This window comes from Hipposideros armiger, unplaced genomic scaffold, assembly GCF_001890085.2.
Source record: "Hipposideros armiger isolate ML-2016 unplaced genomic scaffold, ASM189008v1 scaffold_24, whole genome shotgun sequence".
Taxonomy (NCBI): domain Eukaryota; kingdom Metazoa; phylum Chordata; class Mammalia; order Chiroptera; family Hipposideridae; genus Hipposideros; species Hipposideros armiger.
The window spans coordinates 6,842,434-6,859,860 of NW_017731374.1; the positions used below are offsets into that span (position 1 = coordinate 6,842,434).

At 52.7% G+C, this 17,427-nt stretch overlaps 1 protein-coding gene across 6 annotated transcripts in view; it reads left to right on the top strand.

The window, feature by feature from the left end:
- The window catches only part of COL27A1 (collagen type XXVII alpha 1 chain), a 141,578-nt gene that overhangs the window by 76,134 nt on the left and 48,017 nt on the right, over nucleotides 1-17,427 (top strand). For all 6 annotated transcript variants that reach the window (XM_019635911.1, XM_019635915.1, XM_019635910.1 and 3 more), the window contains 9 exons: nucleotides 1,198-1,251; nucleotides 1,418-1,471; nucleotides 3,243-3,287; nucleotides 4,530-4,583; nucleotides 6,011-6,055; nucleotides 10,656-10,709; nucleotides 12,668-12,721; nucleotides 12,956-13,009; nucleotides 17,313-17,366. In XM_019635911.1, coding sequence (XP_019491456.1) covers nucleotides 1,198-1,251; nucleotides 1,418-1,471; nucleotides 3,243-3,287; nucleotides 4,530-4,583; nucleotides 6,011-6,055; nucleotides 10,656-10,709; nucleotides 12,668-12,721; nucleotides 12,956-13,009; nucleotides 17,313-17,366 — 468 coding nt within the window. The remainder of the gene's footprint in view (nucleotides 1-1,197; nucleotides 1,252-1,417; nucleotides 1,472-3,242; nucleotides 3,288-4,529; nucleotides 4,584-6,010; nucleotides 6,056-10,655; nucleotides 10,710-12,667; nucleotides 12,722-12,955; nucleotides 13,010-17,312; nucleotides 17,367-17,427) is intronic.

The following is a 17,427-nucleotide window of genomic DNA, read 5'->3' on the forward strand; positions in this document are numbered from 1 at the left end:
TTTTCTGAGAATCCGGGTTTTCCCAGCAGCTTGGCCAGTGGGGGTGGAAAGCATGATGGCTCACAGTTATTAGGCTCCACCTCGTGCCAGGAGGCTGTGTAGCATCTTCGGGTGAGAACTTGTTAACTCACCACCACTGTGTGAGGGGAGTATTACTACCACCAGGTTACACACGAGGAAAGTGAGTCACAGAGCAGGGAAGGGACTTCCTCAGTGTCACTGCTACTTGTAGCAAGGAAGGTCTACTTTGGCTCTCTCCTGGGTCCCTGGAACCATCTGGGGTCTGCCTCTCCCAGCTTTGTGTTCTGTTTGGATTGGCTGACTCAGGAGATGGCTCTACTCAGCTGAAGACAGAAGCTGATGAACATGTCAGCGCCTTCCTGGGTCTTTGCCTCTGTTCCCAGAGACCATGGGTGGGAGCTCCAACTTTCCAGCCCCAGCACAAATGATCTCTTTCACATACCAGTGGGCCTGATTCTGTGAGCACCAGAATTTGATCAGTGTCCTGATTGCCAAGTGCTCCCTGGAGATGGGCCCACCCCAGGCCGACTTGTTTTCCTAGGACGTGGGACCCAGAATCGTTTTAGATGCAGACTTTTATTGAGCACTTACCAGGCACCAGATGCCGAGCCAAGCGCTTTGCTCACGTTATTCTCTTTAAGCCTAGAACAGCCCTGTATGGTGGGTGTTGATGGTCATCATTTTACAGATGAGGAAGCTGAGGCCCAGAGAGGCTCAGGAACGTGCCTGAGGTCACACAGCGAGTTGATGGCAGAATGGGATTTCAAGCCCCTCATTTTGAAGAAAAAGACAGGGGCCTTCAGTTACCTGTGTTAGACCTGCAGGACCCCTGCAGTCAAAGGATGACACTTCTCAGAGCAGGAGGTGGGGTCTGGCCCTGCCTGCTTCAGGCCCAGTACTTGGAGAGGTTCTGGGTTAGACGACTTTGTGTGTGCTCTTTCCTGTGTTAAGTACCTTCCTGCACTGTTTCATTTAATTTTCTCAGTAACTGAGGCGCAGGGCTGGTACCACCCTTGCTGTTTTAAAATCAGGATCAGTGCAGTTAACTGACCTGCCCAGGGTCCCATCCCTCCCAGGATTGGATGGAAACCCAGGTCGCCCCCACCCAAGACCTATGCTCTTAGCACTTCCCTTCACAGCCCCCATGGGTCACCCCTGCTCTCTGCCTCCCCTTAGGGATTTCCCGGAGACATCGGCCCCCCCGGGGACAACGGTCCAGAAGGTGTGAAGGTGAGTCCCTGCCTTGGGCAGCTCCAGTTAAAGAAGCTATTAGCTGTGCAGAGACCACAGGCTTCCAGGGCCGGCTACTTGGCTTGAAAGTAGGGGGAGTCATGCCAGCCTGTGATGGAGATGAAGGTGCCACTTCTGTGACCCCTTTTTGTTTTCTTCTCACCAGGGTAAGCCTGGAGCTCGAGGCCTGCCGGGACCCCGTGGACAGCTGGGGCCCGAGGTGAGACTGCCTGGCCCTGCCCCAGCCCATCTTGCCCTAACCCCTAGCCTGCTCTGTCCTGGGTCCTGGGGGCCTGGGCTGGGGACTGGGGCCTCAGTCAGGACACAGCCCAGGGCTCACTCTCCAGCTTATGCCTTAAAACCCCTTCCCCATGACCCTTCCAGCAGCCTTCTCTGCCCTGGCCTGGCACGTGGGTCACTCCCTCCCTCCACTGCACCCCACTGCTCTGGGGTTTCTTTCTCAGAGCCACTGCCACTGCTTTCTGCTCATGGTGTGCAGTTTATCAGGTGTTGATATGTGAGGGTAGGAATTGTCAGCTCCATTTTACAAGTGAGGCCCTGAGACTCACAGGTGAAGAGAGTGTGTCAGGTCTCATGGTTAGTGGCAAGCAGGGTTGGGATTTGAACCCAGATCTGCTTGAGCCCAAAGCCCCTGAAGCCCATGACGTATTGGGTTGTCGGAAAAGTTATGACATATTTTTTTCTATGTTTTTCGTTGCAAAAATGCGTCATGACTTTTCCAACAACCCAATAGAACCTACTCTATTAACTTATGTGCTCCTGGGAGCTATGATTCCTCAGAGAATCACATGACTTGCGCAGCCAGTAAGTGGCTTAGAGAATGTCTGCTTATTGACTCACACATGATGAATGATATTGACAAGGTCACTACAGGCCTGTTGGAGCACCCGCTGGAGGGCTGTGGGGCACTCCACGGGCTGGCCTCAGGTTTTGCCTGTGCATTGAGGTCCTCCCACTCACCTTGGCTCCAAGATCCCATGACACGCAGCCCTGAGTGAGGGTACAGGAGGCCCAGTCTTACCACGCCCACAGGCAGGCATCCAGCTGATTCTGGGCCTGGCGGGGTCCCAATGCTGGCTATGGGAGCTGCCACGTGGGGCTGTTTTCCTGGAAGCCGGCGCTTTGGAGGAGGCCCTTTGGTCAGACCTGGCATGCCAGAGGGACCAGTTTGGAAGCTGCCTGCGCCTGCAGGAGGGCCTGCAGAGTCCCCATGAGCCAGAAGTAGGAAGGGAGGGGAGAGAAAAGAAAAATGGCACCCACCATGTGCTTCCATCTACACTCACACTACTCCTCAGGAAAACCCTCAGTATGCCTGCCACTTGCTCATGCCTCCGTTGATTCACTTATCCACTCATGCATTCATTCATGTCTCCATTGCTCCACTCTCGTACCGCCTTCCCTCCCTTCATTCTCACACATCCACTAGACACTGTGCACACACCCATCCTGAGTGATATTTGGGGGGTGGCTTCAAAAACACATAAATCATCGCTGTCCTCCAGGAACACAACTTAAGCCAGTCATTATACTTCAGGGTGATCCTCTCCGTCCTGCACCATTTTACAGATGGGGAAACTGAGGCACAGTGAGACTAAGTTCTGCCAGTGAGTGAATGACAGAGCTCGGAATACAGTCCATATCGCTGAGCTGTAGACTGGGCTCTGTTCCCACAGCATATGACGGAATTTCACTTTCCTGCCCAGCACTGCGGTGAACCCAGGCTGATCACATTCAGCTGACACCAAGGGTCCCATTCATGAGGAAGTCCCTGTGTGGCTTGGCCTCTAGACCACGACTGGTGTCGCTTCTGCCGTGGGTGGGGCCAGGCAGGGCACCCAGGTGTGCCATTTCTCTTGGTCCAGGAGGGCTCTCTTCTGTCCACCCCTTTCCCTCCTTACAGGATAAGTTTTCCAAGAGTCCCACTGGATTAACGTTCTTCTTTTATTCTTTCTCATGTCTCCCGACTCTAGGGAGATGAGGGACCCATGGGGCCACCTGGGGCCCCTGGCTTGGAGGTGAGTGTTGCTGGCCTGAGGAAGGTGGGATTTGTTGGAGCTGAGCCATCTGTGCACAGCTGGGCAACATCTGAGTGGTGTTCTGAGAGAAGTCATCAGCGGGGGCTTGGGCCAGCCAGAGAGGGGACTCGGACAGACCCCAAAGGAGAGTGACAAGAGGCAAGAAACTGACCTCTGCCTCTGCCCACCTACTATGTGCTGGTGCTTTGCATCTACTTTCTTATTTGAGTCTCCCATGAGAGAGGCACCTTTTTTAGTTTCATTTAAGGACAATGAGGCCCAAAGAATGAGGCGTTTAGCTTAATATCTCACAGCCAGGAAGGGGGGATGGGCTGCCTAGAACCTCTCCTTGAGTCTTCTTCACTGCCCTGAAGTGGTCTTCCGAAAGGTGCTTGTCCCAACTCCACCGTCATCCCAGCAATTGGCATCAGCCAGCAGGTCATGAGTTTTTTGTCTAGGGACTTCTTGACATATGTAAAAGTGATTGAGGACCCAAAATGCTTTTCTTTGTGGGGATGCCATCTGACAAAATCAATCATTCAAACTGAGAACTCTGAAATGTATTTATTAATCCACTTAAAATGAATCATGAACCCATTTCACGTTAACAAAAATAATAGTTTTATGAACGATAGCTGTATTTTTCCAAAGCAAAATAAGCAAGTGAAAAGAGAGAAAACTGGAAAAAATTTTACCATTTTTGCAAATTTCTTTAGTGTCTGGCTTAATTGAAGTCGGCTAGATCCTCCAACCTGCTTCTGCATTTAATCTGGTGACCCTATCACAAGTCACGTAGCCCCTGGAAAACTCCGCTTCCATTCATGAGAGTGAGAGTGACACAGGCACATGACATCTTAGTATTATTATGAGAATAGTTTTGACGATGTGAATCTCCTCAAAGGGTCTCAGGGACCTGCAGTGGTCTCCAGACCACACCGTGAGGACCGGTGGCATAAGCTCTCCCTTCCCCTGTGCCCTTTTTCTTCCATCCAGTCTCTTCTATTGCCTCACTCCTTGGAAGCAGGTTTCATAATCCCCATTTTCAAATGAGGCGGTCAGCGGGGTAGGGGAGACTTCCCCTGAGGTCATACAGCCGCAGACCTTCCCTGCATCCCCAGGACAGCCTGATGACATCAGAGCACTGTGTCCCCGCCCACATTGTGCTCTCCGCCCCCTGTGCCAGGTCTGAGGACCCCAGCAATCGTGCCCTGCCAGCTCCTCTCACTCATCTCTCTGTTGCAGGGTCAGCCCGGCAGGAAGGGGTTTCCTGGGAGGCCTGGCCCAGATGGCTTGAAGGTGAGGAGATCCGAGAGTGACAGGGCTGAGAAAGGGGGGGGAAGGAACACTTGGGGAAAAGAGAAAAGAAGAGCCAACTTACGAAGACCCAGGATGAACCCTGAAATGCGTGGCCAGATGTGACAAGGGGGAGAAATGGTCCCTATGTATCACCAAGTATTTGTAACAGAGAAAAACAGACATAGCCTAAATGTCCCCCAGTGGGATAGTGCTCAAGTAATGAGATACAAAAAATGCAGCCACCAAAGATGGTGTGGCGGAAGATTTTACAAGATGGCAAAAAGCCTGTGTGTGGTGGTGGTAGGAAGCAGGCTATAAAATGGAACGTTATGGTCTGGGCCTGCAGCGGCAGCTGGTTGCAGTGTGTTCCCGGGGACTCAGAGCAGTGGCTGGAATGTGGACAGGGCTATCTCTGGGTGCTGAGAGTCTAGGAGATTTCTTCTCTGGGCCTGTGTACTTCCCCATTAGGTACAATAAATGTGTATTACATTTGTTAACAGGTTTTTTTTTTAAGTTATGAAAAAAGAACTGACCTGGGTAGGAGAAAGGATGCTTAGCAAAGGGCCAGCCTCGTTTCATGGCTTTTCAGGGACTCCCCTTGAGGGGCTGGGTTTTCCCAGCCATCCTGGGCAGGGACTATTGGGCCAAGCTTACATCTGGGCAAGTTTACAAAGGGCTAGGGTAGAGCTGGCGGGGGGCGGGGGGCGGGGCGGCACCCAGATCATTCACGTCTCCTCTCCTTTGGAAAAATGGCCCTCATGTCTGTCTGGCCCCTCTGGGTTATATGAGCATGAGTTCTGAGGCTGGAACTGGGGTTACAATGAGCCACATCCATTTGTGAGCCAAAGTCCTGGCTAGTCTGAGCCCATGTCCTGACCTCTGAGGTCTCGGCCTTTCTCCCTCAGATACCACCAGCTGGGTTTCTGTGGTGGGAGCAGTGACATAGCCTGGGTAGATCTGTCCCACGGCTCTGCTCACCTCTCTCCAGTTCACGCTGTGGGGAGGCCAGGGCAGTGAGGTCGCTTAGAATGAGGATTTCAATCAATCAGACTAAAGTTCCAATTCCAGCCCTACCTCTAGCTTGCTGTGTGACCTCAAACAGATCACTTCACTTCTCTGAGCTTCAGTTTCCACCTTCACAAAATGCAATGGGTTGAGGAAGGGCCCACATGCGATCTAGGCATCAGGGTGCGAAGTAATCTGCCAGGGGCCACTCAGAGGGTATGGATGACTTGGGTCCTCTCTAGGGCCAGAGGTTCTGTCCCAGTGTCCCTGCCATTTGTTTGGAGTCTCCAAAGCCAGGCTCTGGTGATGAGGTTCCACATTCATTCCCACCCGTGGGGACTACAGCCGGTCAGCTGGGAGTTCTCCAGCAGGCCTAGATTCTTGATGCTCATCCCAAATGATCCCTCTCTGTTTCTTTGCAGGGGGAGCCAGGCAATTCTGGACGGCCGGGGCCTGTGGGTGAGCAGGTAAGTCAACGCCGGTCTCTGAGCATAATGGCTCCCTTTACAGAGCACCTACTCTGTGCTAAGCCCTTTGATAAGCACTCCCCATGTACCCCACGTTCATCGCCATCCCAGCTCCAGATGTAGGTTCACTCCTCTCCCTCTTTCCTGGATATGGATACTGACTGTCAGGGAGATGAAGTCCCTGAATGACAGAGCCGGGAATCATAGTCACAACAGCCATTCGCCACGGCCTGACTCTGCGGATGTTTCTGGGGCACTTGCCCAAAGGGGTGACGTGACTTTGCTCCCAGAACATTAAAGCTGGAAGAGCCCGTAACTAATAATCGCCGCCTGTGCTCGCTTTACAGTTGGGGAAGCCAATAACCAGAGAAACATAGCCACTTGCCAGGGGCTCTGGGTCAAGCCTCCCTAAATTATAAAGGAAATGAAATTCAAGCCAGTGGTTCTGGCTAGTTGGGAAGCCGGGCCAAGATCTGAAGAGGAGAGGCGGTTGCAAGTCGTCGTTAAAAAGAAGGTTTGAGGATCTCAACCTTCATTATCAAGATCTAGGGCCTCGGCGCTGGAGAGAAGCAGCTGAGTGCTGGGCGGGTGGACAGGTGGGAAGGTAGCAGCCTCCTCCACTGCATTATAGAAGGACCCCACCCCCCAAACCCTGCAAAGGGCTGCCTCAGGCTGGAAGGAGGCATGATGCTGGGGACCCAGAAGAATTTGTCTCCACTGAGAACCGCCGTCAATGGCAGGAGAGCCGTGCGTGATGGGTTTCCTCACCAGGCCTGCAACATCTGTTGGGGGGTGGGGGGGAAGGAATTAAAGCAAGGGGAGGACTGGATTTTTGAAAATGTTCCAGTGTCATTTGAGTGCATTCTGTGGGAAGCCCAGGAGTTTGGAAGGACTGCTGCGGCCTGGATATATTTCCTGATTGGAAAAAAAAAAAAAAGGCAGTATGATCAGCAAATTTAATTTCATAGTTATGCTGATGGTAGGGCCCTCAGGAAACAGAGACTCGGAATCCTAGAATGTCAGGACACAGAGGGTCCTTGGAAATCACGCTGTCCCAGGGTCCTCACCATTTTTGTGCCTTGGACCCCCTTGTCAGAATAGAGCATTTAAATGCAGAAAATACAGAACAAAGGATTACAAAGAAAATCAATTGTATTGAAATATAGTTATGAAAATAGGTTCAAATGTGATCTAGTCATAGATAGGCTTCTTGATTAATGCGTTAAATAATGAGCTCTAGCAGCAAGTCTAATAATAACCTCAGTTTCAAAGAGGTGACAAGCCTTGATAACATTTTGAAGTCTCTACAGCAATGACTGTAATGTGACATGTCAATATCTATGACAGTTACAAGTATTGTGAACTTGTTGCTTACACTCAGAGGTTTGAGGGAAATGCTAGATTTCAATTAGAGGTTCATGAAAATAACAGTTGTGACTTTTCCCATTCAAGTTCATGGACCCCCTGAATTATGTCTGTGGAGCCTTACAGGGGGCCCAAGGTTAAGAACCACTGAATCCTAGTCCAACTTGGCGACCTGGGATTCATGGAGGAGAATGGGCTTGATGGCCAAGAAGAGTAGTGGCAAAGCTGGGGCAGGAGAAGGGGGGGCCCTGCCTGGAGCAGCCCCAGGCCCACTGGATCAGCAGACTCTCCCACTTGGACCGTAGCAAGAAAGAGAGAGCTGTCTGAGCTGTGAGGCAGAGCTAGAGCCTGTGGCTACCACCAAGCACATGGGAGGCCAAGCCAGCTGTTCCCTTGGCCTCCTCCTGATGTGGGAAGGGGCAGGCATTTTCTGTTCATAGTAGAATCAAAGGATCCCCAGGAAAGACGATAAAGACCTCCTTACAATCGCAGTATCTGCTACATTTATTGGGTATCTGTTAGATACGAGGCTCTGTGCCAAACACTTTCTACACCATTGCCTGCAATTTCCCCAGCAGCCCTATGTGGTGGTGGGTATTACCCCATTTAGCAAATGAAGAAACTGAGGTTTTGAGAAGTTAAGTAACTTGCCCAAGATCTCCCAGAGCCAAGGTTGACCCTCAGGTCTGCAGGATTCCCAAGACCTGCTCAGAGGGACTGGAAAACCCTTTGACCTCTCGCTTCCCAGCAGCTAGTTAGCGTGCAGCCGGCTTGCCAGGCCCTGTCCTAGGTGCTGGGGACACAAAGATGATTACAAGGCATGGGACTTGCCTTTGAGAAGCTCTGTCCAGGAGGAAGCCAGGCATGTAAACACCTAACCTTGAGATGTCCAGTCCAACAGAGGACCCAGGACTGACTTGCTGCCAGCCGTCTCCCAATGCCTCGCAGAAAGTCACACGAGAAGAGGGAGGGACGGGGCGAGGGAGAAAAACTCCCATAGCAGATGGCGGCCCTTTATCTGTAGACACGGAGGACCAGGCCAGCCTTCTCCCCAAAATCAGGGACTCAGACCTTGCCTGTGCAGTGCCCGCTGTAGGCGACAATGCTGCCTCGCCCCCTCCCCCGTGCCCTCTTGCCAGCCCGAGAGGAGCCAACCATGCCCATGGCTGTCAGAGCTGCTTCTCCACCCGGCCTGCCAAGTGGAAGCCCTGGGCCTCTGGCACTGGCGTCCCGAGCCAGCCTCAGCTCCACCCTCAGGACAGGCCTGCCAGGATGTTCCGGGACAGTGCCCGAGGGGGGTCCCAGGGGTGGGGGGCGGTGGAATGGGGCACTGGCTCTATGGCCCTTATTCATTAGGATCCTGTTTGGCTTCTTGTTTGAGGTTTATGACCTGCCTGCCTTTCAGGACCCAACAACTCATAAATTTAAAGTAGCTATGAAATTTCTGTTTCCCTGGGCCAGTCAGGCAGGGGCCTTTTAACAGAGCAGCTTTTATTCCCTTCACTCAGCATCCTCTAAATGTCTGACTGCTCCCATGTGGGTCGCTCAGGCCCCTGTCTTCACCCCGTGCCCTTTTAAAATAAATTAGAATGGGATAGGAGGGAACTAAGGTTTATTGAGTGCCTACATGCGCCATGCATTAACCCCAGTCCTCAGAACAACCGTGGGAGGTAGGCAGAGACCTTTGTCGAAAGCTCTGCAGATGAGGCTCACACTTGGAGAGGCTCTGTGATTTTAGGTCCGCAAGCCTAAAGACTGAATGATGATGACATAGATAAAGTGCCAGGTACAGGCCTTGGCACACAGTAAGTGCCAGCCATTGTTAATTAATACTACTATCACCTGAAAAACGCTCTAATTTTTTTTTCTTGAGTAAATTATCTCTAAGTAAATTAAGTATTTGACTTTTGTCAAATACCCGGTTATTTTGTGACTTGTTAGCCATAACCTCATACTTTGGACCCCACCCTCTCACCTCATACTTCAACTTCGAAGGGTCTCTGAGCCCAGGGAGCCAGGACCTTCCATGTGTAGTGATGGTGCCAGGAGCAGGCTTTGGAGGCCGTGGGTAGATGGACAGGTGCATGGGCTTTGGAGCCACACAGACCAGAGTTGAAACCCCAGGCTGCAGCAGCAAGACACACATGGTCCTGGCCCAAACTGCTGCTTTAGAATGGACTCTGAGACCCACCGAGCTAACACTTTGGAACTGGGTGCCATTCTGTCACCCTAGGTGACTGACCATTTGGAGCATCACTGCCTGAGTGCACAGCTTCTGATCTGTTTCTGATCAGGTTCAAGGTCTCACTCCTTTCTGGATACAGTTTGGGGACAGGGAGCAGACTTTATGGGACAAACCCACTCATCCCTCAGTCTTTCCGAATGCTCCCAGAAACTCTTGGCTGCAAACCTGGGTTCTTCCAAAGGCTTTTTGGCATTCCTGACCCACACAAGACCCCCCCCCCACACTGCTCACATTTTCCTTAGCAGAGAAGAGGTGGGGTCTGGACAAGGAGTTGTCTGCCTTCCTGCGTGACTTCTTTAGGCTCTTCATCGTCCCTGTGTGTGTGTTTGCCTGTTCAAGGCCTGCAGCCACCCAGAAGAACCCCTGGAACACGGAGGCTAGTTATCACCCAGTGGAGTTAAAAAGAGAACAGGAACCACAGTGTGTGTGTGTGTGTGTGTGTGTGTGTGTGTGTGTGTGTGTGTGTGTCCGCCCTTGCAGAAAGGAGAGGAAGGCTTTCACAAGACAGTAAAAAAAGGCCTCCACTTCCCAGATTTCAATCAGGTCTTTTGGCAGAGGCTGTTATGGTATTTCTGTCCTGGCCAGCAAGTTTGTTTCTATCTTTGAAACAGCCCCAGAGCCCCGAAAGATGGGGACAGATTTCTCACAGGCAGGCCTCTTCCCAGCACAGTTTAAGGGCCTCCCCTCAACCACCACTCTCCAAACGTGGCCTCCTCCCAGCCTGCTTCTGGCACGGGAAGAATGTGTGGCGCTCCCAGGGATGCTGGCAGCTGCCCCACCACTTGGCTCCCAAATCAGAACCATCTGGTGGAGTGAGGGAAGTCAGGACAGTGCCGGGAGAGAGGCAGCCCTCAGTGGCAGCCCCATGCCGGCTGCGTGATCAGGCCCAGGCTCCGAGGAAGGCAGCTGCAGGGAAGTTGCCTTTGAAACTCGGCACATCCCTGAATTCACGTTGCTTCCTCTTCTTGCTTTCCTACATGTTCCTTACAGGGACTTCTGGGATTCATTGGTCTTGTCGGGGAGCCAGGAATCGTGGGAGAAAAGGTACGTGGTGCTGAGGGGAATATATAAGCAAGTAGAGCTTATGTTTTACAATTTGAAAAAGAGGAAGGGGCCAATTGTCCTGGGGACTTCAAACCTCTTTTTTTCTGGCCTCTCCTCACTGCCCTGGCATCCAGACCCTCAAAGGGCCCTTGTCCCCTTTCCCAGAATCCCTTGGGGCTTCGGCTCTGCCCTCCTGTCAGTACCCTCAAATGCGGTTAGACTTCAGTGTGATGACCAGCTGATGCCTGCAGTCTGGGCCCTCATGGCTGCACGCTGGCCCTGCACAGGGGTGGGCAACAGAAGGGAGGGAAAGATGCATGTTTTTTAAAAAGGAGCACGTTTCTCTAGGTCGCCTTGTTAACCCCCAGCAGCTCTGTTTTGTAGACCAGATAACCAACTGAGGCCCAAAGAGGTGGCCCAGGTAGGAAGTGGCAGAGCTAGGATTTAAACCAGGTTCATTACCCAAGTCCACACTTTGCCTGCTAAGCCACTCTGCCTCGTGCTGGCACCCCACTCACCAACAGCCTGTGGCTCCCCATTTCCCACCATAGACCCCGGAGTGTACTTGTTTTCCTTTGTGTGGGCTTATCGCATCCCCAGGCAGGCCCTCAGGGGGAGCTGATGTTATTCCCACTGGGTAGATGGAGAAAATGAGGACCACAGAGAGGAAGCCCCTCCTCTCATGTGACCCCACCTGTCTTTCCGGACTCATCCTGTGCCACCTGCCTCATCACTCCATGTCGCAGACCCTCTGGCCACCACCATCTCCTCCTCCACCTTCTCCTTCTCCTTCACGTCTCCCTCTTTTTTTTGTTTTTTTAAATTTAACTTTTATTTTGAAATAATTATAAATTCATAAGAAATTGCAAAAAAATCAGTACAGAAAGGTCCAGCGTGCCCTTTAGCCTGTTGCCTCCAGGGGTAACGTCTTGCATGACTATAGTGCAATATCAAAGCCAATTCTGCCTTTCCTTATTGCTTAAATGTCCCGTGCCCCTCCTCACCTACGAGTCATTGCCCATGCCCTTCCCTCTGCCAGGTACACTCTTCCACCGCCTGCCCTCTCTCCCCTATTTGCCTAGATGACTCTTAATTATCCTTCAGCTCTCAGGTCAAGCTAGACTTCCTTAGGGATGCCTTTCCCACCGCACCCCTACACCCAGGTGGATCATACCCCCTGTTGAAGCTTCTTAACACCGAGATCTACTCCCTCGCTGCATGTACCCCAGTTTGCATCTGTTTTTGCTGATATGTGTCCATCTCCTCGCAACACCCTGCGTGTCTCACATCATATGAGCAGGATCTGTCTGTTCCTACTCACCAATGTATTTTCCAAATATAGCATATTGTGCTTGGCACATAGTAGATGATCAATAAATATTTGCTGGCTGGCTTGATACAAGAAACAGAGCCTCACAAAAAAACAGACCCAGGACTCACACCCAGAGCCCCTGCCTTCTGGCCGTAGCTCTGTCTGTTACACCCACCATCTCTGCCTGGTCTGTCCGGATGGGTTGAGTGGAATGAGTTATATCTCTGATTCCCCAATATCTCATCCTGATTTGGACAGGGTTGGAGTGAAAGAAATGCCTTCTATTGCTATTTGTGTCTCAGCATGTCCCGCCAGGGGATGCCTCATGAGGACCACATGACGTGGGCCCAAATCAAAGGGGACATGTCATTAACACATCCTTGATCAGGACCTTCCTTGCCTGGGGGAAGCACACTGTGCGACACGCTGCAGTGGAGCTGAGTCCTCCCAGGACTTGCCAGGGAGTGAAACTATGCCACCCCTCCCCTGTCACAACCCTGGGTGATGTGGTCATGAGCAGGGCAGGGACTCTATAGACCTCAGGCAAGTCCCTGCTCCTCTTTGGCCTCTGGAAGGCCCTCTGCACCTGCTTCCCACAGAGCCGCCCCCCAGCTCTGACATCCCTGAATTGCTGTCTCCATCACAGGGTGACCGGGGCATGATGGGACCCCCAGGTGCACCTGGACCCAAGGGCTCAATGGTAAGGAACAAGTGTGCCTCGCTTTGCCCTCTCTTGCCACAGCCATGGTGACAGCTCTCTCTCCTCTGCCTGCCTCTACCTACCCCCGATGTTCAGGATACTCGGTTCCTTGTCCCTCCAGAGGCCTGGCTGCTGTCCTGTGTCCCTGGGCTGGGCCTGAGCGAGCCGAGGTGGGACTGGAGGAGGAAGAGTTACCTTCTACCACCAATTATTCTTTTTCTTCTCTCTGAGTAGGGTCATCCTGGAACGCCAGGTGGTGTTGGGACCCCCGGAGAGCCTGGACCCCAGGTAAGCAAAGCCCTCACGTTCCCTGAGCTCAAACCCACTGTCAAGTAAGGGTGAGGAGCCCAGACCTCAGAGCCAGACAGACTTGGTTATGAACCCCAGCCCCACCATTCCGGCTGTATTCCAAGGCAAATCTCTGAGCCTAAATTTTGCTCATCTGAAACACAGAGAAAATAATCATGGTCGTGATAATGTGATTGAATGGGTTGAACGAAACCCTGTGGCTCATGGTTATTACATAGAGATGTCATTACACGGGAACACCTCGGTCTCATTAGTGCCACTGTGGCTTTGTTCATTCATTCAGGAACTACTGTATGATATGTGCCTGGGGTCGCTCCAGGACCTGGGGATGCAGTCATCACAAGGCAGGAAGCTGTCCCTCCCTTTGGGAGCTTGTGGAGGGAGAGAGAGAACCCAATACATAAGTAACACCTGCATGGAGAAAGCAGGCAAGAAGATGAGAAATGCTGGGGACGAAGGGGCTGACGGTCAGAGCTGAGGGCGTGCGTGCTGGGCTTCTTGTGATGATTGAGGAACCTAGGATATTCCAGAGGATCCCAAGGCAGGGAGGGGTGGGGGAGGGGTGTGGCCAGGAGCACCCAGATCAGGGGCCCCTTTCTCTCCCCCAAGGGTGTCGTGGGGGGTTGAGAGGGGTGGCTCTCATCCAGAGCTGGCCCCTCCACTTCAGCTGATGTGGAGGCTGGAATGAGTGCTCATTTTAGCCAAGGCCAGGGCTCAGGGCTGGGAGCCCACTCTGGGATGTGGAGGGGGGGCTTCAGGCAGGTGGAATGGGCGTTGGGGGAGGGGAGCCAGCCTAGGCAGGACCCCAGCCCAGGGCTGGGGGACGATGAGTTCAGGCTGCCCGGGTCCCTCCAAAGGCCAGACTGAGTTGCTCCCTGGGGTCTGGTGAAGGAGGGCATGGGAGCCTTTGATGGTTTAGACCTAAGTGAAGTGTACACACTCCAGTTCTCTGTGCCAGTTGGAGAAGCAAGACCAACTCAGTTTCCAGATTTTTCCATGCACCTGCTGCATGCTGAGCCTAGGCTTAGTCCTGGAGGTGCAAAAATGGTAAGAAATAGATCTGCCCTTAAGATTCTCATGGTCTAGTGGGTCTACCAAGTATAAACATTCTCTCACTCATTAACAGACTCTACTGAGCACCTACTATGTGTCAGGCAGTGCTAGGTGCTGAGGAGAGATATGGAGAGATGAACCCAGGGGAGAAAAGCCTGGACACAAGTAACCATCATCCAAACACAGAGGTGCCAGGCTCCAGGGAGCTCTGTCCAATCCCCCTCCACCACCCCTACACACACAATCCTTTTTTTTTTTTTAAAGATTTTATTGGGGAATCAGGGAAGGGTAACAAATAGGTTGCTGTCCTTTTGTTCTTCACTCTAGTTGTGGAGGACGTTGCTTCACTAGCCCATGTTGGTATTATCATTGTGCTCTTCCTGGGTGAGGCAGTCGCTCGCCAGCCATTGGACGGCCGCTCACGGTGGCTCTTAGCAGCTCACAAAAGCTCATGCCCGCAGCCGGCCAGCCCCACTGCAGCCTACACCATTACCGGCGACTCATGACAGACCAGCTCCAGGTAGAGCTGTTGTTCACCAGCTGTATAGGACAGCGTCACTGGCCCTCATATGTGGGATCCGAACTGGGGCCCTGATCCTCAGAGCTGGCGTCCCAAGCCAACTCCTAACCAATGCGTCACTTGGCTGGCCCACACACAATCCTTTTGATGAGGTAGAAAACTCACAGTGCAGAGTTGGGATCACAAGCCAGCACTCTGAACCCCCAATGGCATTTCCCCCTCTGGTTCATTAGGAGAAAAAGCCACATCTGGCCTGGGGCTGTTTGATGGGCTGAGGCACCCAGCTTGGAATCCAGGGGCCCCAGCCACCCAACCCAAAGGGTCCTACCCACCTCCCTCCCCAGTGTTCTTAGGACCTGAGTACCCGAGGGCCCAGCAGATGCTCCTGAAAGTGGAGTGACCAGAGCCCATCAGCGTGGGAGGTGCCCACGGTACAGCCGAAGCCTAAGTATAAGAATGCTAGGGTCCGTGGGGCCGGCCGAGTGGCTCAGTTGGTTAAGAGCTCGCTCAAGAGTTTGAGCTCTGAGCAACAGCGGTTCGAGTCCAGCCCGAGCTGAGCTGTGCAGCCGCTGAGCTGCCAACAGGTAGCAGGATGGCTCAGCTTAAAAAAAAAAAAAAAAGAATGCTAGGGTCCGTCATCAAATTCTAGCTCCTGCATCCCTGGACCTTGGCTTCCTTGGGCCTCAATCTCTCCATCTGTCCAGTGGGAAGAGGAAAGCCTGGGAAGGAATTGCTGTGACAAAATAGAAGGCTAGTGGGAGATGGGAAGACGGTGGGGACATCCAGGGCAGCACGCCGGAGGAAGGTGCAGGTCTCCTCTGAATTCTCTACCTCCACAGCCCCACTGACTTCCTCCGCACCGTTTCCTGAGTGCTTCCCTCTGTTTGAATGGGTTGGCTCAAGCTGCGTGCTTAATGAATAATAATTACTATTATTGTTTGTTAGATACACTAATTACCACTGTTGTTAGTAAGGTGATTACTATTAAAGCAACATTTCTAATGATACTGTTCCCGTCCGACTGGCGTTTTCCCACTTTTCCAATCATTTCAGCATCCATGTCCACTGAGATCAGCCAAGATTATTATTTCCGTGACTTGGGGGAGGTGGGGGCAGTCAGGTCTTGAGACCTCCAGTTGCTGACCTCCTCCTCCTTTGAGAAAACTCATAGCTATCCTTTACTGAGGACCTTCCAGGTTATTTTGTCTACTCAGCAACTCTAGGAGTCTGGGACTGTTCTTGTCCACATTTTATAGATGATGAAACTGAGGCCCAAAGAGTTTAAGTCAACTTGCCAAAGGCCACGGAAGTAGTAAATGGCAGAGCTAGGATTTGAACCTAGGGTCCCTGATGAAACAGTTGGCTCATGGAAGCACTCCATTCTCCTGCCTCTAAGTCGAGACTTGGCTCCTGAAATTTCCCAGTGACGCAATGAACGCCTTCTGCAGTCTGAGATCCCTCCATAAAATGGCTTTTCTCACCCAGTCTTCATGTCCTCTACCATCCTGGAGTCCCATCTGCCTTTTTATTGAGCCTAGCCCAGGTCCACACCCTGCGTGCTCTGCTGACAAGGGGCCAGGTTGGGACCCAGCCCCTCACATCAGCCCTTCAGCAGCAGCAGTCTGAGGGTTGCACCCCTCGAGGCCATAGAGAGAGAAAAGGGAGCAGCCGGAGTTTTTCCTGAGGCCGCAAGCAGAGCTGCAGACGGAGCTGGGCCGTTCCCGGGTATTCCGAGGGGGCTGAGGCCACCTCTTCCTTGTAAAAGGAGCACGCCCAGCCTGAGACTGGCCACTGAGCTGGGAGGCTCCCGCAGCTGTCGGAGGGGTCCTGGCTGGCTGTAGGGTGCAGGCGCCGTTTGATGTGTATCGCTGGGGCTGGAACCGGGGAGAGGAATGAGGCAGTGAGATGGCTGCTTGTTTCTTCGCCTCTTCCCCTCCCTTCTGACCGCCTGTCCTCTTTGATTGTTCGTGTATTCATCATTCCTTCAACAGATTTCTAAATCCATGTCCTAGGCCTGTGCTTGGACCAGGTGCTGAGAATTCAAGGAACAAAGCCAGCCCTGTGTTTTCTGTCCTACCCTTCTTGTCACTCTCTGTGCCGCCTGTCATTCCTCCGTCAAACAGAGATAACTGGGCTTCTTCCTGGGACCAGGCCCCGTCCCTTCTCGTCACCCGCCACCCCACCCCATCTCTCTGCCCGGCCTCTGGCCCTCAACTCTAGAGCCTCCCTTGCCTATGCAAGCATAGTCTGGTTCCCCTCCCCTCTTACCCCAGGGCTGTTTCTAGATGGCTTTCAGGTCATATTTGAGGTCAGAGTGGGGGACAGGACTTGAGTCCCCACCTTCTCCTTGCTGATGGGAGGAGAGAAGAGGAAATGGGAATTTGAGGAGACGGTTTGTTAGGAACGTCATGTAGCTTCTGATGGTTGATTTTGAGATAAAGAAGGAAATGGCTCACATCCAGGGAGGCCTCTCCCCCACTCCTGATTCCTTGGCAGGGTGGAGGCCCACCCCCATCAAACCCAGGGCAGACTCCTGCTCAGAGTTGCAGCTTGTCCTCTGCTTCTCTTGGTGGGATGGATTTTCTCACTGGGCCAAATTCTTCCATATGGAGGCTGCTCCTGGGGCCAAGCTTTGCCCCCTTGCTCCTAGCCCTCACTGTTGTCTTACTCCCTAAAAGGGGGCTTCTCCAAACTTTCTCCTCCCCACAGGGTCCTCCAGGATCTCGAGGCCCTCCAGGCATGAGGGGAGCAAAGGGACGCCGGGTAAGTGGACCCAGCCCCTGGGGGCTGACATTGGTGGGGGTCACCTGCTGGAGAGGCCATA